The sequence below is a fragment of the Mobula hypostoma genome, chromosome 9, assembly GCF_963921235.1.
Source record: "Mobula hypostoma chromosome 9, sMobHyp1.1, whole genome shotgun sequence".
In the NCBI taxonomy this organism is placed as follows: domain Eukaryota; kingdom Metazoa; phylum Chordata; class Chondrichthyes; order Myliobatiformes; family Myliobatidae; genus Mobula; species Mobula hypostoma.
In genome coordinates, this window is record NC_086105.1 from 32,069,965 (window position 1) to 32,091,336 (window position 21,372).

Here is a 21,372-nt window from a genome sequence, read left to right on the forward strand (position 1 = left end):
CTACTAAATGGCTATACAACATCTACCTTTCGAGATTGAGTTCCAACATTTTCACTTTCTACTCAAAGTTCAAGTACAATATTTTCCCATATTTAAAAAAAAGGTTTTGTGTAAAATTGGGCATTTTTAGCTATCAAAAAAGCTAGTCAAGAAATGCATGAACTTTAACTTCCATTAAAGAATAGGAAAACTAAATTCCATAGTTTGTAACATATGCAAATTCAGTCATGTTATCCTTTTAAAATTTACCACCATTATGCCAATAACAAGTGACAACTCCAACATCTGAAATTGAACAGAAATCTATATCTGCATTTCGGTAATTACAGCGCTTATAAAAACATTCACCCCCCTCCCTGGAAGTTTTCATATTTTATTGTTTTACAACATGGAATAACAGTGGATGTAATTTGGTTTTTTTTGGACACTGATCAAGAGAAAAGACTCTTTAGTGTCAAAGTGAAAACAGATCTCTACAAGGTGATCTAAAGTAATTACAAATATAAAACACAAAATAATTGATTGTATAAGTATTCACCACCACCAAGTCAGTATTTAGTAGATGCACCTTTGGCAGTATTTACAGCCTTTAGTCTGTGTGGATAATTTTCTATCAGCTTTGCACATCTGGACACTGCAATTTTCCCCCCATTCTTCTTTACAAAACTGCTCAAGCTCTGTCAGATTGCATGGGGACTGTACGTGAACAGTCCTTTTCATGTCCAGCCACAAATTCTCAATTGGATTGAGGTCTGGACTCTGACTTGGCCACTCCAGAACACTAACTTTGTTGTTTTTAAGCCACTCCTGTGTAGCTTTGGCTTTATGCTTGGGTCATTGTCTTGCTGGAAAACACATCTTCTCCTAAGTGTCGCAGTACTCTTGCAGACTACGTCAGGTTTTTCTCCAGGATTTTCCTGTACTTTGCTGCATTCATTTTACCTCTAACTTCACAAGCATTCCAGGGACTGCTGCAGTGAAGCACCCCCACAGCATGATGCAGCCACCACCATGCTTCACGCTAGGGATGGTGTGTTTTTGATGATGTGCAGTGTTTGGCTTATGCCAAACATAGCGTTTAGTTTGATGGCCAAAAAGCTCAATTTGGTTTCAACATACCATAGAACCTGCTTCCATCTGACTTCAGAGTGTCCTACACGCTTTCTGGCAAACTCAAGCCAAGATTTCATAAGAGATTTCTTCAACAGTGGCTTTATCTTTGCCACTCTCCCGTAAAGCCGCAACTGGTGAAACACCAGGGCAACAGTCACAGTCTCTCCCATCTCAGCCACTGAAGCTTGTAACTCCTCCAGAATTGTCTAGGTCTCTTGGTGACCTCTCTCACTAGTCCCCTTCTTGCACTCAGTCTTTGAGGACGGCCTGATCTAGGCAGATTTACTGCTGTGCCATATTCTTTCCATTTCTTGATGGCTTACAGTAAATGTAAACCAAGGGATATTTAGTGACTTGGAAATTTTCTTGTGTCCATTTCCTAACTTGTGCTTCTCAATAACCTTTTCTCCGAGTTGCTTGCAGTGTTTTTTTTTGTCTTCATTGTGTGGTTTTTACCAGGATACTGACTCACCAGCAGTTGGACCTTAAAGATACAGGTGCATTTTTACTACAGTCAATTGAAACACAATGACTGCACATGGGTTTATATATAGCTCGGACACCTTAACTATTCCGTGACTTCTAAAACCCATTGGCTGCACCAGCGATGATTTGATGTGCCACATTAAAGGGGGTGAATACTTATGCAATCAATTATTTTGTGTTTTATATTTGTAATTAATTTAGATCACTTTGTAGAGATCTATTTTCATTTTGACAAAAAAGAGTCTTTTTCCGTTGATCAGTGTCAAAAAAAGCCAAATTAAATTCACTGTGATTCAATGTTGTAAAACAATAAAAGATGAAAATTTTCAAGGCGATGGGGTGAATACTTTTTAATGGCACTGTACTTAGAACATTCTTAAGACTCCATGAGTAGAGATGTAAATTCTCTATGGTTGAAGTTTATTGTCAGAACAAATTTTCATCAATGTAAGAAATAGGAACTAATTTATATAGATGATTTTTTAACAGTTAATGCTTACCTTGATATTGTTTTACAGTTCTTAAGTGCATAAGAACCAATACAATGAAAGTTTAGTAACACACTAATGTTCACCATCAGAAATATTAAAAATGTAACATTAAAATAGAGTTCTTTCTGGGGGATTTTCTTCACTATCTATCACTGGTGGTGACATTCTGATCAATCACCTTAGGTTACACAAAGTACATTCATGATCTTGTCTGAATTTCAAGAGGACTAACTGAAGGTCGAGAAAGGAGACAAAGAACCAGTTCAATGTTTTAACAAACACAATAGGATTTACTTGCTTCTGTGATAATAGGATGTTTTATAGGTAAATTGAAGGGATTAAAGGCAGATAAATCCCCAGGGCCAGATGGTCTGCATCCCAGAGTGCTTAAGGAAGCAACCCAAGAAATAGTGGATGCATTAGTGATAATTTTTCAAAACTTTTTAGATTCTGGACTAGTTCCTGAGGATTGGAGGGTGGCTAATGTAACTCCGCTTTTTAAAAAAGGAGGGAGAGAGAAACCAGGGAATTATAGACCGGTTAGCCTAACATCGGTGGTGGGGAAAACGCTAGAGTCAGTTATCAAAGATGTGATAACAGCACATTTGGAAAGCGGTGAAATCATTGGACATAGTCAGCATGGACTTGTGAAAGGAAAATCATGTCTGACGAATCTCATAGAATTTTTTGAGGATGTAACTAGTAGAGTGGATAGGGGAGAACCAGTGAATGTGGTATGTTTGGATTTTCAAAAGGTTTTTGACAAGGTCCCACACAAGAGATTAGTGTGCAAACTTAAAGCACACGGTACTGGGGGTAAGGTATTGATGTGGATAGAGAATTGGTTGGCAGACAGGAAGAAAAGAGTGGGAATAAACGGGACCTTTTCAGAATGGCAGGCAGTGACTAGTGGGGTACCGCAAGGCTCAGTGCTGGGACCCCAGTTGTTTACAATATATATTAAAGACAGATGAGGGAATTAAATGCAGCATCTCCAAGTTTGTGGATGACACGAAGCTGGGCGGCAGTGTTAGCTGTGAGGAGGATGCTAAGAGGATGCAGGGTGACTTGGATAGGTTAGCTGAGTGGGCAAATTCATGGCAGATGCAATTTAATGTGGATAAATGTGAGATTATCCACTTTGGTGGCAAAAACAGGAATACAGATTATTATCTGAATGGTGGCCGATTAGGAAAAGGGGAGGTGCAACGAGACCTGGGTGTCACTATACACCCGTCATTGAAAGTGGGCATGCAGGTACAGCAGGCGGTGAAAAAGGCGAATGATATGCTGGCATTCATAGCAAGAGCATTTGAGTACAGGAGCAGGGAGGTACTACTGCAGTTGTACAAGGCCTTGGTGAGACCACACCTGGAGTATTGTGTGCAGTTTTGGTCCCCTAATCTGAGGAAAGACATTCTTGCCACAGAGGGAGTACAAAGAAGGTTCACCAGATTGATTCCTGGGATGGCAGGACCTTCATATGATGAAAGACTGGATCGACTAGGCTTATACTCTCTGGAATTTAGAAGATTGAGGGGGGATCTTATTAAAACGTATAAAATCCTAAAGGGATTGGACAGGCTAGATGCAGGAAGATTCTTCCCGATGTTGGGGAAGTCCAGAACGAGGGGTCACAGTATGAGGATAAAGGGGAAACCTTCTAGGACCGAGATTAGGAAAAACTTCTTCACACAGAGAGTGGTGAACCTGTGGAATTCTCTGCCACAGGAAATAGTTGAGGCCAGTTCATTGGCTATATTTAAGAGGGAGTTAGATATGGCCCTTGTGGCTAAAGGGATCAGGGGGTATGGAGGGAAGGCTAGTACAGGGTTCTGAGTTGGATGATCAGCCATGATCATACTGAATGGCGGTGCAGGCTCGAAGGGCTGAATGGCCTACTCCTGCACCTATTTTCTATGTTTCTATGTCTTGGGTTGTCAAAATTTTATTAAAAATGTAACCTCTTTCAACTGTTTTTATTTTGAATTTTATGTTTTCTGGGTGATAAGCTCTTTTGTCCTTAAAAGGATAGTCACACCAAATGCACTGAAGGTGAAGATTAATGTTTTAGAAGCTCATTGGCTCAACAGACAAATTTAACCAATATGTACTAAGGCCATTAATAACCAAAAGGAAACAGATTTAACTGCTGATTTCACTAACCTAGCCAGAAGAGCAGAAAGGACCCTATAAATTGGTCTCAGTTCAGAATTATTTTCACATTTTAAAGAGATATACCAAAGCCACTGATTCATTATCTCTAACTCTGCCAAAAGACAAGCTCAAACCTTACCATTGTTGTCTGCCTGCTGTGTTTTCTCAGAAGAGCTCAATTCTGAAAGGGTGGAGTCAGTGATCTGATCCGATGATTTAACACTGGCTGACTGGAATTAAACACAAAGCGCTCATGAAAATCTATTACAGGAAGCCAAATAATTTGTAATAAATAACTCATTCAGGCAATTCTAATTTTAAGAGCTTATTCATACATATATATTTATATATTAGCTTGCATTTATCTGGTTTCAAGATACTCAAAACTTACATTAAAGTGAACCCTCTGGTGTTAATCTAAGAAGAATTGTAAACAAGGTGGGAAATTGATCTGTTTTGGAAATGAAGGAACAGAGGCATTGAATAAATCTTGATCAGGTCAATCTACATATTAACTCTTCTTCTTAGGTAGTACCTCAGGGTCTAAAGTGTCTTGTGGGTGGCTGAGGCCAGCGATTCTGCCTCAGTGGGGCAGAGATGCTTGATGGGATTGAAGGAATGTACAGTTTCTGCTAATTAGACCTGGCTTCTGGGTGATCACCAATTCCATCAAGTTTCTCCACGCCTCCTGAATGTTCCTTCTCCATTTTGAGCAGTAATGGCCAGGGATTTCCAAGGGATCCCACATTTTTTCCCCAAAGACATTTTGAGATCAGCTCTGAATCTTTTCCTCTCTCCATCTAGTAATTTCTTGCCACAATAGAGCCTAAAATAGAAGGTCTGTTTCAGGGGCATGGTATCGAGAAAGCAAGTAAGACCTACACATTCAATACAACTGAGTGTAATTAGGGTCTTAATGCAACAGGAGTTGCTATGAGAAGACACTGACTTTACTTGTCTTATGGATTGCGTTAGCCTTAAGAATACGTGCTCAGCCCACTGCTCTAATCTCTCTCTACCCATTGTGTGGCTAGGCACAGCGCAAATGCCATCTACAAGTTCGCCGATGGCATCCTATTGTCTTGAGAATCCCAGAGGGTGACGAGGAAGTGTACAGGAACGAAATAGATTGGCAGATTGAGTGTGTCGCAACAACAACCTTGCACTCATCCTCAAGAAACTGACTGTGGACTTCAGGAAGGGGAAGTCAATGGAACACATACCAGTCCTCACTGAGGTTCAGCAGTGGAAAGGGTGAGCAGTTTCAAATTCTTCGATAGATCTCAAGATCTGTCCTGGGCTCAACGCATTGGTGCAATTAAGAAGGTGGCACATCAACTGCTATGTTTCATTAGGAGTTTGAGGGGATTCGGTACGTCACAACAGATTCCTGCAAATTTCTACAGATGTACCATGGACAGCATTCTAACTGGTTGCATCACTGCCTGGTAGGTATGAAGGGGTCACCTCAGAGGATCGGAAAAAGCTACAGATGGCTGTAAACTCAGCCAGCTCCATCATGGGCACTAGCCTCTTCACCAGTAAGGCCATCTTCAAAAGGCAACACCTCAAAAATGTGGCATCCATTAGTGCAGACCCCCACCCTTCACATAACTTACTGTAGTGTGAGAGGCAAAGAAGTCTTCGTCTTTATTCTGAGGAGATAAAGGTGGATTTCCAAAATCATCGATCCACAGCTAAATCACATAATAAGTGAAAAGAAGACTTTGATTAATTATGCATTCAAATCCTTCATGACTCTTAATTACAATGAAATTTTTCTCCCAATTTTCCAGCTTTGACAGTTTTCCTTGTTCAGGAACCAGTCTTCATAAATTCATTCTGATTCATTTTAAAATAAAAATCAGAAAATTATTAAAATATACTGCAGGCAAGTCAACAACTATAAAGATAGATTACACTATTATGGAATAGCCTGTATTATGGAATAATTGTATTCCGAAAGATAAACAAGCATTTTAGCTTAAAAAAGAGAAAAAAAACAAGTTAAATTGAGGGAAACTACTTGAAAAGTAATTACAATGTGCTAATCATCTTTCAGGTGATCTGAGAGATGTTACATTCTAAATACCCACAGTTAAAGTGTATAATTTGCAGCCAGTTTAACTTAACATAAAATCAAGTTCCACCATACTGTCAAAATTTGAAGTATAAATCTAGAGGTGTGTTAAGGCCCAGTCTGACTCCAAACTAAAATACCAGCAGCCCCCAGGTTATACAGAATTCTGTTCCTGAGAACAGTTCATAACCTGAACTATTTGTAAATCAGAAATGAACAAAGAAGAGTGGCCACCAGCCAGCCTCACTGATTCAGAGTGAGTCTACTCAACATTCCCACCTCTGCTCATTCCAACACAGACACAAATGCTGAAATTAGTTATTTTTTTTGGGGGGGGGAGGGCTCCCTAACACTCATTCATGTGCATGGGCTGTCCATATAGTGGTTGTTCGTAACCTGGGAAGCACTTGTAGAGACTTCTTGGAGTCTCTATTCTCAGACCATTTTATTTTGATATTAGCCCCCTCCTTTACTCTCTGTATACCCAAGACTGTGTTACCACCCACAGCTCCAATCTGCTAATTAAATTTGCTGATGACACTACACTGATTGGCTTAATCTCAAATAATAACGAGGCAGCCTACAGACAAGAAGTCATCACCCTGACACAGTGGCGTCAAGAAAACAACCTCTCCCTCAATGTCACAAAAATAAAGGAGCTGGAGGAATGGAGACAGGCTAATCCCTATTGACATCAATGGTTCTGGGGTTGAGAAAGTGAGCAACTTTAAGTTCCTCAGCATACACATCACAGAGGATTTTACGTGATCTGTACATACCGGCTAAGTGGTGAAAAAAGTACAACGCCTCTTTCACCTCAGACGGTTGAAGAAGCTTGGCGTGAGTCCCCAGATCCTAAGGACTTTCTACAGGGGTCAATTGAGAGCATCCTGACTGGCTGCATCACTGCCTGGTATGGGAACTGTACTTCCCTCAATCGCAGAACTCTGCAGAGAGTGATGTGGACAGCCCAGCGCATCTGTAATGTGAACTCCCATTACTCAGGACACTTGCAGAAACAGATGCATAAAAAGGGCCTAAAGGATCATTGGGGACCCAGTCCACCCCAGCCACAAACTGTTCCAGCCGCTACCATCCGGGAAACAGTATCGCAGCATTAAAGCCAGAACCAACAGGCTCCGGGACAGCTTCTTTCACCAGGCCAACAGATTGATTAATTCATGCTGATACAATTGTATTTCTATGCTATACTGACTGTCCTGTTGTACATACTATTTATTACAAATTACTATAAATTGCACATTTCGACAGAGACGTAATGTAAAGGTTTTTACTCCTCATTCATGTGAGGGATGTAAGAAATAAAGTTAATTCAATTCAATAGAGTGTGAATTTGATGTGCTTTAAGAATCTTGCTTACAAATTGCTAAGGAAATCCAATATTTATACATTCCACCTTGTCTGACACTGTTACGAGGAAAAAAATGAAGTACTTGTTAAAAGATTTTTCTTAAGTGACCTGAAACAATTACCTTAGCTGGAATGGTCAAACTTAAACACTCTTTAATAAAAATATCTCACATTTATCAAGCTTACCTCTGTTCCAAATTTTCTTGTTGCGGCAACTGCCAGTGTCCTGAGTTTCTCTCTGTAAAGTAGGGCAGCACGGCTATTGTATTTTGCATTGGTGTCATTAGTGCTGCAACCATGTTGACAGAAGAAAGCATGCTATTGAAAGGAAATTAAATGTTATTCTTCCTTGGTAATCTAGAGGTAATGTAAGTTAAAGGGACAAGATATGTACGGACTTTATTTTCCAAAGCACTTAGTAGCTTTCATGCAAGCACTTCTGCAGCTTCTAATTACATAAAGCAGAAGCACTGAAAGTTAGTGCCATGCTCCTTGGCTTGAGAAAATACAAAAGGTATTGCAAAAAAAATTCAAAGCTTATTGGATTGAATACTACTTAGTGTAGACAGTTACAAAAGGAAAGACATTTTTGCAGCTGAACAATATTTACTGTACTTTTACACCTTGTGTTTTAGTTCTCATGATTTGTTTATACAGCAATTAAACATGCAAGTAACACTATCAGCATACAAAATTATCACTCATGTTTCAGACAAGTATCCTTAATGGGAAGTACAATTTTCAAAAAAAGCAAAAAGAACCCTGTAGAACAATGATCTGTTTTGCTGCTTTGGTCGTGTTCCTTGTGATTTGATGAGGGTACCACATGACCACAGAAATGCAACTTAAGAACCTGGCCATCACAATTAACATACAATCCGTTCATTGCTATTCATAAACTGATGACGATCTAATTCCAGAGGTTTTCCATGTGTTAGTCAAGTAATGTCTGACTCCTTATAGTTAAAAAAAACAAAACTGGTTAGGAATTATCTGTAGAGAGTTAAAAAAGAATGAGTATTTCAGATCAATGTTCATCATTGACTGAAACATTAATTGTTCCTGCTTCCATAGCAGTTATCTAACCTACTAAGTTTTTCAGTATTTTATTTTTATTTCATACTCTGACCGTGCAGTTTTTTTTTGCTTTTGTGAATACTCATAATATATATCTACACTACTTAATTACTTCTTCCCTCTACAAAGGGATTAAAAACACACTTCAGGTTAAGCAGTTTTGTGTGTTACTTTTATCTTTTTATAAAATAAAAAAACTGCAAAAGTACAGAAGACAAATGTTAATTGAATTGACACAAATTGCCAGTTAGAACTACTGGCAGAATTTAAAACTTACAGCATTTGCATTTCCACCAACTTGCATACATCTCAGTTGAAACCAGGACCAATTAGAATCCAATTCAGTGGACCTGCAAGAACAATCAGAATAGGAAAAACTTCAAAGTTGCTGAGAAATGGCTTTTCCACCATTCTTTGTTAAAATCACCAGCTGTGATCACTGAGTTCCTATGTGAACATTTATAAATATAAACATTTTGTTCTCCAATTTTAGAAAATAAGAGCAACATTATGATGTAAAATTATCAGACTGTGCATCCATACAGAAATTAAAAATTTGTTATTAAATAAAAAGTGAATGCATCCATGAACGAAACAAACTAGTTAATTTTATGTGAAGCCTTTCATTCCAGATGTGGAAGATTGCACCACTGATTTTCCCTAATTTAGGCCATCGTGTTCCATATTATTAAATCCCACTGACATCTTTGATCTTCATATTTTCCTATGATTTCAACAAATAATAAAAAAGATTATTTCAGCCATTTAATCATATTCTATTTTTAATAACTGATAATTCCATCATCTTAATAACTAATAATTCAAATATTCCCTCATAGGATATTTTTGCACTTTGCTCTTGACTCTCCACAAATGTTTGCTCAGTATAGAAACAAAATATATTTAAAATATGGTTAAATACTAATAGATTAAATTGTTTCCTTTAAAATAACCATAAATTTATATGTAAAATTCAGAGGTTGAGGAATATTCTCACATTGCTCAATCATAAGCTCTCATATCTCCAACATAGTTAACCTGATTCCTCAACATCAACTTCTGCCATCAAAACTCTAATTCATTATTACCTGGTTGCTCAAGTTCTAGTGTTTTCCATTATCAACGAATAACATATCCTTATCCTAAATATATAATACCTACTAGACCATACCTCCAAAAATGCTACAATTATAAGCACCTATTACACTCAAATGTATCAAAAACATTACAACAGATATTTATCCGGAATCGTGCAAATCAGTATTCTCATACATAGAACATTAAGAAAATTTACTAAATTTCAATTTCAAAGTTACCTAGTCAAGTTTTTAATGCCTTTGTGTAATAACTGAAATTTTACCAATAATAAAGGAGATACAATTTTTTCAACCATTTTTTGTAAATATTTGACTGTAAAGCATTCTATTTGTACACCAGTACACCTAGGTATCCCTAAGAGACTTAGACATTTTTATATATTTAGCATTATGTTCATCTTGGAAGCTATAGTACCTGATGAAACTCAAATGAACGCCAAGTGATCGATGCGTCCCAGAGCAGTCAATACAAAGAAAAACGCCATAGGAAATACTCGCCCAGCTAGGATTCTTCGCTGAACAGTCAAAGCATGCCTGCAAAGTTGAATTTAAGCCAATTATTAACCATTGCTCTTTAGGCTACTTTGTACTTTAATCAGTTACAATAACCCTCAGTTGCATGTTCTCATAAAAAGGAGTAGTAAGAAGATGCTCAACAGTAATAATGTCAGGTATTTTAAATGAGGAAATTGCCCACAGTTCTGCAAGGCATTTTTCCACAAAGGTTGCAGACATGTTCAGAATTACACAAAGGTTTTAATACAAAAAGCCATTTAGTCCATCAAGTCTACCTGTTCCATGTTAGAGGAATCTTGCTTACCCCATTTACAGTATCTCCCATAACCCTGCAATTTATTTTCTTTCAGACACTTATATTACTCCATTTAGAATGCTGTAATTAAACCAGTCTCCATTACTAATCCTGGCAGTGCATTCTAGGGTTTATCCACTCAATGCGCACACAAAAAAATTCACATCGCCTTTGGTTCTTTTTGTCAGTCACCCTCATTTCAAGCTCCCAGTCCCTCACACTTCTACCAGTCTGCATTCTTCATAACTTTCATCCAGTAGCACTCACATCCAACAGTGATGGAAGTGTTTTGAAAGGTTGGCGATGAAACATACCAACTCCTGTCCAAGAAGCAACTTGGATCCACTTTAATCTGCCTACTGGCACAAAAGATCCACAGCAGATGCCATTTCATTAGATCTTCACTCAACTCTGAAACACCTGGACAGCAAAAAGGCATACATCAGGATGTTCTTTATCAACTACAGTTCCGCATTCAATGCTATCATCCCCTCAAAACTAATCTATAAGCTTCAAGACTTTGGCCTTGATACCTGCTTGTGCATTTGGATCCTCAATTTTCTCACATGCAGACCCTAGTCAGTTCAGATTGGCATCATCTCCTCCACAATCTCCATCAGCACAGGTGTACCACAAGGCTGAGTACTTACCTCCCTGCTCTACTCGCTTTACACTTATGACTGTGTGACTAAGCACAGTTCCAATGCCAATTCAAGTTCGCAGACAACACCATTGTCATAAGCAGAACCAAAGATGGTGACAAATCAGTATATGGGAGAGAGATTGAAAATCTGGCTGAGTGGTGCCACAATAATAACATCTAACTCATTGTCAGCAAGACCAAGGAGCAGATTATTGTCTTCAGGAGGAGGAAACCAGAGGTCCATGAGCTAGTCCTCATCGGTGGGGGTGGAATCAGAGGTAGAGAGGGTCAGCAACTTTAAATTCCCCAGTCTTATCATTTCAGAGGACCTATTCTGGGCCCAGCATGCAAGTGCAAATATTAAGAAAGCATTGCAGCACCTCTACTTCTTTAGAGGTTAGTGAAGATATGGCATGACATCTAAAATTTAGACAAACTTCTATAACGTGTGGTGGACAGTATATTGACTGGCTGCATCAACGCCTGATATAGAAACGCCAATGCCCTTAAACGGAAAACACTACAAAAAGAAGAGGATATGGCCTTGTCCTTCATGGGTAAAACCCTCCCCATCACAGAACACATCTACATGGAGTGGTGTCGAGGAAAGCAGCATCCATCATCAGAGACCCCCACCACCCAAGTCATGCTCTCTTCTTGCTGCTGCCATCAGGAAGAAGCTACAGGAGCCTCAGGACTCACACCACCAGGTTCAGGAACTGTTAATACCCCTCAACTAACAGGCTCTTGAACCTGAGGGGATTAATTCAGTTCTTGGTTATGGGATGCCAAAACCTCTTCAACATCATGTTCGTCAGCTTCCACAAGCCAAACTCACATTGTCCTTACTTTGTTCACCACGATCAAAACGCTTAATTATGTCTAGTTTTACACTAAGTGTAACACCCTTACGAGCTCTTTCAGGCTTTTCCGATACCTTAGAACTCATCTTGCAAATGGCTGCTCACAAAAAATTTTCCCATATTAATAAATGGTAATTGCTTCTTCACTTTACGACATTTCGGCTTACGAACCGTTTCATTGGAACGCTCTACCTTCAGATGGCGGGGGAAACCTGTACTGGGTTTATCTTTGCTATCTCTTTCTAACAGAGGTGCAATATTTGCAATTTTCCCGTCAATAAGCACTTCTTATGCAAATACAGATGTTTGGAACAATATGGCGACTCTCTGCAATTTTCTCTGCTACTCTCAGTAGCTTGGGATGTAACCTGACATTGAAGAGGGTTCAGAAAAGATTCACAAGAATGATTCCAGGGATAAAATTACCGTGTGAGGAACGTCTGACTGCTCTTGGGCTGTATTCCCTGGAGTTCAGGAAAATGAGGGGGGATCTCATAGAAACATTTCGAATATTAAAAGGCCTGAACAGATTAGATATGGTAAAGTTACTTCCCATGGTAGGGGATTCTAAAACAAGAGGGCACAACTTCAGGATTGAAGGACATCCTTTTAGAACTGAGATGCAGAGCAATTACTTTAGTCAGGGGGTGGTAAATCTGTGGAATCTGTTGCCACGAGTGGCTGTGGAGGTCAGGTCATTGAGGGTATTTAAGGCAGAGATAGACAGGTTCTTGATTAGCCAAGGCATCAAAGGGTATGGGGTGAAGGCAGGGGAGTGGGGCGAATGAATGGCAGAGCAGACTCGAAGGGCTGAATGGTTTACTTCTGCTCCTATATCTTATGGTCTTATAACTTAACCAGGCAATCTATCTACTTTAAATGCAGCCAGTCTTTTAATATCCTCTATCATTTACAGCCCGTAACAGCTCTCTTTGCAAGACAAGTGTAATGTAAAGTACTAATTTAATACTTTAGCCACATTCTTTGGCTCTATGAGTAGATTTCCCTATTGGTGTGAGTTACTTCATCCCTTCTGGAAACCTAAGTGAATGTGCAAGTCTTAAACATGCTAGTAGTTGCTTTTCACAAGCTGCTTCCAGAATGTGCACTGACTTCAGATTCCTCATAGAATTCAGAAATGGAAAATTAATTTGTGATAACTTCATGAAGACAAGGAAAGACATAATGCAAGAGTTGCTACATTTCTAGCAATTTCTATATTTTTGAACTAATTTAATTAAACATATTTTAAAACATTCTTAAATATTCTATGGGTTTTAGATTTTAAATAATTTGTAAAATTATTAGCTTAATTTTAACTGTTTTTGAATAGATACAAATATTCCTAAATGCTTTTAACTACCTTGTGGAGAAAGCTTGCTCTATCACTGTTCAACCATCCCATACAAAACTCTGCACTGAGCAGCTGGCAGGCTTGGGAGTGCAAATCAATAAAGGCAGCTACTTATCATATGAATCAGTTGCAAGCAAAGGTGGCTCACAGGTGACAGGCAACTGTGCACGACTGTGTCAGTGCTTCACCCAAAAGAAAAATGTGCTTCATTTAGAACCACCATAGTTAAATTACATAAAAGTGATTTCTATGTAATATTTAACATATTACCTTAGATATTTTGTTGTATTCAACCTAAATCAAAACATGACATCTTATATCAATGTTTATTGATCCACTAACAGTGACCAAATACCAGAATCCATTAAGTTCAAAGTTCAAAATACATTAGTTATCAAGGTATGTATACAACTTTGAGATTCATCTCCTAACAGGAAGCCACAAAACAGAGAAACCCTAAAACAAACCCCATATATGAAAAAAAGACTGTTGAATACTCAATGTGCAGAGAATTTAAAAAAATGCATCATGTCCATAAGAAAATAAAAGAATAAAATAACCCATAAAAGACTGTCGAACACCCAATGTGTATTAAAAAAAATCATGCAAACAGTAACTGCAAGCAAGTAGCTTTTCTGAACTAAAGTCTGCAACCCACAGTTCAGCGCAGAGCCAAGTAAACGCTGTAGAGCAGTAATCTTAATTGGCCTGTACCTCGCCTCAGGCCCCAATACCTTGACCTTTTCAATTTGGCCCAGTGTTTAACTCTCCATCCACACATCATGCTCTGCTGCTTCAAGCAGCAATCTCAACCAGCTCGATCCTTGCCACTCTGAATTTTTCAATCTGGCCCGGCGCTTAAATCTCTGTATGAACAGTGGGTTCTGCTGCTTGGATATGCCGAACCTCGCTGCCCTAGATTTGATCAATAAATCTCCATCCCAACACCACGTCCACTTGCGTCGATACGCTCTGGGGCCTGGACCCTGCGGCCTGTGTCCGACCTTTCACGCTCTTTCACACTCAAGGCCACCTCGCCTTGCATTGCCTCAGTTCTGCCACATCCAATTGCCTCCAAAGGGAAGTTACAGACCATTACTTGCAATGATCATTTGCCAGAAAAAGTGTGGATAGCAAAGTATTTAGTTGCTATTCTTGTTTCATTGGTCACCAGCCAGAAGTCACTGAGGTTCTCCTGCGCCACCTTAAACCAGAAGTAACATTTTGTTAATTTTCAAATTTAACTGCTAGTTCTGAGATACAAAATGTAGACAGTGGGTTTAGCACAGAAAACTGAGAAAAAGACACAAGCCAGAAAGCAATGACTTACTTTTATATTGGCTTTTAAAACAAAAGTTGTCTTTAATTCTCTCTCAATTTAAACACCAAGGTCAAAGCAGATGATTTACACTTCTAATGCCACTGTTAATTTGCATATAGTGTACTGTGCATTATATTGTTGAACATACTCTCTTTATTGTAAAACAGCCTGCATCTGTGCAACTTGTCTCCAAATATTGTCATCAATTACAAACACAGAATTGTACACTAAACAACACAGTAGAGCTATGGATCAAAACAAAAATACCAAAACATTGGAGAAAACAGCAGAAAAAAATAATAAAATTAGAATTAAGCTCAAGACTGAAATAATTTTACTGTTAACTGCTTGAAACATTCTTTTGTGAGCATATAAAATATTTAATCATATAACTCTCATGTTATGGCTTTTTTTGTGCATGTCACTTTTATTATGCAAAATATATTTTCATTTTCTTGGTAGAATACTGCACAATTAAACCTGGTTTCAAGAAGTGGATTTTATACTTGCAGACAGCTCAGAAACTAATTAAATATTTTTAACTGTTCTTATTTTCACCTTCAAGGTCCTAATGATCTTGGCTAGTTCTGTAAATTTCTACCTACATTACCACCCTTACTGAACTTCCCCTAACCCATTTTTACAAGATTGGTTTCATATCCATCAAATCCTGCTTTCACACTACCATTACAATTTTTACTTTCACCTGTCAACATTTTAACACTTCAGTTTTTTGTCCCAATCCTTCTTTGGAACCATTATTATACAAAGCTCTCCAAACACTCAATTAATTTAAAGTTCACTTTGCTCATATCCATGGCAAGTTTCTGCAGCATTCCATACATTCATCAGGACTATCTTGCCAATTATGGAGACTGCATAGTTGCCAATAATGAACAATGCTGTCACCTCAGCCTCTGTGCCCATCCCAACACAAGAGGTAAAACCATGATTAGGGCTGTTCTGTGAAACCGTATCTGACCACAGACCTTGTACCAGTTCTAGAAACAACCTCCAGGGTTTCTTGCACAGTCAGCAAGTCAGGTTGCTTATTTTCAATAATCCATTAATTCTTTCAAATTTTGCAGCAGATTTTCTCTGGATATTGAGTTGCACAATTAAGACAGAATGATCCAATGAAGTAATCTATTTTTCCTGTAAAGAGCTGTTTAAACTTCCATGCCTGCCTTGGTGACTATGCGTTCAAAGACCAAAAGTCATCTGCTGGGTTGATAACAGATTTACCTTTGCAAGTGTAACGATGATGCATGCACATGCTTATCCACTTCAGTTATCTCAATTCTAGCTAAAACCAGTGACTGTAAAGTGCAGACCAACTCTTAACTAGTAAGTGTGCTGACACCAAACCCAACATTTTAAATGTACCTGAGTGGGTACTGTTAGGGATCATTGTCTGGGGATAGGGTGAACGGTCTTGGAAAGCATAATTATGGATTAACCAGAACAAAAACTAGTCTTCAGGAAATAAAAACTGCACACAATTTAATTTCCAACTGACACTTTGTGGCTTTCCATCCCATTGAAACTACATAAGGAAAGATAATAGATGAATGTTCCTGCAATTAGCAAATTGTTAAAGGAGTATCTCTTGTTAAGGCACAGTTCAAGACTGTTTCGTTACTCAACCTTCTGGTTAGTTGTATATTCGTGGCACCAACCTTCAACAAAATTTATATTTTGAGGGTCTACAGTCTGTACTCAGAGGTTTTTGGAACAGACACCAGCACTGAATATTCAAAGGGGATCTACTAGTTCGGTAGGATGTGCTACCATTGGGAATATGTAATTCTGAAAACTTGCCTGACTATATTCAAACTGTTAAATACTAAAGTGTTAAAGTTAAAGTTTAGTAGGTGATCATAGCTGCTGAAACTGTAGTTAATTGTTATCTTTTGTGTTGCAGTATAAAACATCCTGTCAGGAGAATAGGGCTACATCCACACTAGACCAGATAAATCCGTAACCGAAGCTTTTTCTCTTCATTTTGACCCTCCGTCCATACTGAAACGGCGTTTTCCTCGCCCGAAAATGGAGCTTGCCAAAAACGCTCTCCAAAGTGAATAAATCTGAAAACGCCTAATGGCTGGTGTAGTGTGTACGGGGTAACCAGCTCTTTTTAAAAACGCTGTCAAGACGTGCCAGAACAGATGGTGGCGGCAGCGCGGCATTTCATTGTTTTCTTGAACACAACCTCCAACACCACAACAATGGCAGACGGCTTCATGCATGTGTTGTTTACTTTATCGTCTATGTTAGTGGTCGCCAACCGGTCGATCGCTGAGACTTTCCCAGTAGATCCCGAAAAAAATGAAAAATAAATAAATACACAAATACTGTTATAACGTGAGCATTATAAAAATAAGTAATACTAATTAGGATAATGGTAATATAGCAATACTCCAGCTACTGAAAGCTGTTTGTAAAGGGAGATTGTTTCCCAGTTGTGGAGTTTTAGTTCCATTCTTTCTGCCCAGTGCGCATGTGTGTGTAGCTCCCCCGCCATGCACTGCGGTAGTAAAGACAGGAAGTAAAACCCCGCAACCCGGAAGCAACCCGCTTTCCGTAGCCGCGTAGTGGGAGTATTGCTATATTACCATTATCCTAATTTGTATTAACTTATCTTTATAATGTTTACATTACAACACTTCTCCCCCTTTAAATTCCAACATTCCCCAAATGTAAATAACTGGGAAACAAAAAACAGTGGTGTCATTATCTTGCGTACCTCTGAAACTTATACTAGTGTCTCAGTAACAGTTTACCAATACAAAACACCTGAAGAACATGGCAGATTCACTATTCAGTCTAACAAAGGAAACTCTCCATTCCAATATTCAGTCTGTCAGGAGGTTTGCAAGGGCGCTGTGCTGCAACACAGATGAAAATTATGAAATCTAAGTACAGGAGCTGTCTTACTGACAGACACCTCACAGAGTGTCTCAGACTGGCTGCCTGTAGTCATGAGCCAAATTTCAGGGAACTAGCAGGAAGTATGCAGCCCCAGTTATCACACTGAGTGCAACAGTCAATTTTTATTCATTTTTTTCGTGTTGAAATAAAATTAAATAATGAAACATAGGATTAAAGGTGTTGTAATGTGAGCACTATAAAAATAAGTAATACTAATTAAGATAATGGTAATATAGCAGTACTCCCGCTAGGGAAAGCCGTTTGTAAAGAGAGGTTGTTTTCGGGTTGCGGGGTTTTACTTCTAGTCTTTTCTGCCCGGTGCGCATGCGTATGACTAAACGATTTAGTAGGTCGATCTTGCCTTTCACTAAGGCCGAGGTAGGGGATCTTGGGCTTAAAAAGGTTGGCGACCACGAATCTACGTTAATTTCAACCCCCCACACAACCTAACAATTTCAGAACAGACGGCAATAAGACTGAAGCCAGAAGAGTTAGAAATGTACTCACCAAATACTTTGACCCATAACTTGCTGAATACTGAATAAATAATTATATTCACTTTGCCCTGTTTTCTGTCCTTGCTTGTATGGAGGTGGAGGTTTGTCCATACAAGTACTTCTCTGACAATTGATGTGTAACAGCCTAATGTAACATTGTATGGAAATACAAGGTAACACTGATGCAGACATGTTTTATACATTTAACAAGGTGCTTTATTAATGTATTGCTTGTGCAAACATTCAATAGATGCAATTGTCACTACTTCCAAACTGTCATTTTTAAGTAACAGCTTATGTTTGGCATAGATGTGAAAATGTTAAGGCCAAAAAAGGAAAATTGTAAGTTTCACTTTTACTCAGGTAAAAATAAAATCAGTTTTGCCCAGTAACTCGTTTTATTGCACATGTTAAATACAGCAAAATAATACACAAAGACATGGCAAAAATAAAGGCAAACAAATGAGGTAACAGCAAATTTCACTTTTGCCCAGTTAACAAGCCTTATTGCATTTAGTTGTAGCTGTTGTCCCTTTCATTGGTGAAGAGACTATGGCTGTAGGAAATGTTTCCAGGGTGACCACTCTGTGGGAGTGGGGAAGATGTTGGTGGGGCCACCCGGGGGTTTGTGTGTCCGTATGTGTAGCTATTGTAGTGGCTGTGAGGCTGGTATTGTGGTAGTGAAAAGTACCGGGGGGGCGAGGGGGGAGCCATCATATTCCTCATCATTGCAAATCCCTCTGCAACAGAGTTAGTCAGTTTTTCAATGTTCGTCGTCAGCCGGGTCATACTGTCCGTGAACTCCCTGTTGGTTGCTCCCTCATGCTCCAGAATTTGTTTTTTTAGTTTCAAGTCCTCTTGGGCAAGAGCCAACAGCTGTCCCGTCATTTGGCAAATTCCTTTTTAAGTTTTTCTAGTCTGTAACTGGACAAACGCGCACCAAGTCTTTCACGGCGAGATTCCACACCAAACATGTTGCGGCCATCACCTGTTGCTTGGTCCAAACTGTCTGAGTCGGGTGTACTCGTCGAAGCGGGTGAATTCTGTAGATGTGTCCTGTGCATGCCCAGTAGAAGGAGATTCGCCCAAATACCCGTTTTAATGTAGACGGTGATATTTTCAAAAACACCTGGTGTGGGCGCCTATCGTTTTTACTCGAAACCGGCATTTTCAAAATTATCCAGTCTACTGTGAATGTAGCCTAAGATTCTCTTGGGCTCCTGTTCCTACTGATTTACATACAAGGGACCAAGCTTATCAGACATTTTTGAGCAGTTCGATGAGACAGGCCACCATTTCAGTGTCTTCAGTGTCCTGCCTCAATGACTACCGTTCCGTTGCACTCACATCCATCATCATGAAGTGTTTCAAGAGGCTTGTCATGAGGCACATCAAGACCCTGCTACCCCCCTCACCTCCCTGTAAGACCCCCTGCAGTTCGCATACCATTCCAACCGTTCAACAGACGACGCCATTGCCATCACAGTCTATCTGGCGCTAACCCACCTGGACAAAAAAGACACGTACGTTCGAATGCTGTTCATAGACTTCATTTCAACATTCAACACAATCATTCCTCAGAAACTGACTGGAAAGCTGAGCCTACTGGGCCTGAACACCTCCCTCTGCAACTGGATCCTAGACTTCCTGACTGGGAGACCTCAGTCAGTCCGGATTAGAAGCAGCATCTCCAACACCATCACACTGAGCACGGGGCCCCCCCCAGGGCTGTGTGCTCAGTCCACTGCTGTTCACTCTGCTGACCCACGACTGTGCTGCAACACACAGCTCAAACCACATCATCAAGTTCGCCGATGACACGACCGTGGTGGGTCTCATCAGCAAGAACGATGAGTCGGCATACAGAGAGAAGGTGCAGCGGCTAACGGACCAGTGCAGAGCCAACAACCTGTCTCTAAATGTGAACAAAACAAAAGAGATGGATGTTGACTTCAGGACAATACGGAGTGACCACTCTCCCCTGAACAACGACGACTCCTCCGTAAAAATTGTTAAGAGCACCAAATTTCTTGGTGTTCACCTGGTGAAGAATCACACCTGGTCCCTCAACACCAGCTCCATAGCAAAGAAAGCCCAGAAGCGTCTCTACTTTCTGCGAAGGCTGAGAAAAGTCCATCTCCCACCCCCGCATCCTCATCGCATTCTACAGAGGTTGCACTGAGAGCATCTTGAGCAGCTGCATCACTGCCTGGTTCGGAAATTGCACCATCTCAGATCACAAGACCCTGCAGCAGATAGTGAGGTCAGCTGAGAAGATCATCGGGGTCTCTCTTCCCGCCATTACAGACACTTACACCACACGCTGCATCCGCAAAGCAAACAGCATTATGAAGGACCCCACGCACCCCTCATACAAACTCTTCTCCCTCCTGCCATCTGGCAAAAGGCACCGAAGCATTCGGGCTCTCACGACCAGACTATGTAACAGTTTCTTCCCCCAAGCCATCAGACTCCTCAATACCCAGTGCCTGGACTGACACCAACCTACTGCCCTCTACTGTGCCTATTGTCTTGTTTATTATTTATTGTAATGCCTGCACTGTTTTGTGCACTTTATGCAGTTCTGGATAGGTCTATAGTTCAGTATAGTTTTTGTGTTGTTTTTAAGTAGTACAGTGTAGTTTTTGTATTGTTTCATGTAGCACCATGGTCCTGAAAAACATTGTCTCGCTTTTACTCTGTACTGTACCAGCAGTTATGGTCGAAATGACAATAAAGAATGACTTGACTTGACTTGATTTGATTTGCAAAAAGTAGTTAGTGACCATTCGGGACGCTAGAGGGGTGCATATGTGTTCATTCCGGAGAATTAGTGTTTGTGTATTAAGAATAGGATTGAAACTTTGGGGTTACGAAGTTTTAAATGGAAGGGAAAATCCTCTCATTAAACAACATGCTCTCTAATTCAGGATTGGTAAACCTCTTCTGCATCCTCTCCAAAACCTGAACACCTTTCTTATAATGGGGAGACCAGAACTGTATGTAATACTTCATATGTGGCTTAATTAGTTTTATAAAGCTGCACGATAATTTCCTAACTTTTGAACTCAGTGCCTCAA

At 39.6% G+C, this 21,372-nt stretch overlaps 1 protein-coding gene across 4 annotated transcripts in view; it reads right to left on the reverse strand.

Annotated features, from left to right (window-relative positions):
- Positions 1-21,372, reverse strand: part of arfgap2 (ADP-ribosylation factor GTPase activating protein 2) — a 73,335-nt gene that overhangs the window by 32,997 nt on the left and 18,966 nt on the right. For all 4 annotated transcript variants that reach the window (XM_063058013.1, XM_063058012.1, XM_063058014.1 and 1 more), the window contains exons 2-6: positions 10,288-10,406; positions 9,053-9,125; positions 7,885-8,016; positions 5,867-5,944; positions 4,387-4,477 (exon numbers count right to left, since the gene is read on the reverse strand). In XM_063058013.1, the coding sequence (XP_062914083.1) occupies positions 4,387-4,477; positions 5,867-5,944; positions 7,885-8,016; positions 9,053-9,125; positions 10,288-10,406 (493 nt within the window). The remainder of the gene's footprint in view (positions 1-4,386; positions 4,478-5,866; positions 5,945-7,884; positions 8,017-9,052; positions 9,126-10,287; positions 10,407-21,372) is intronic.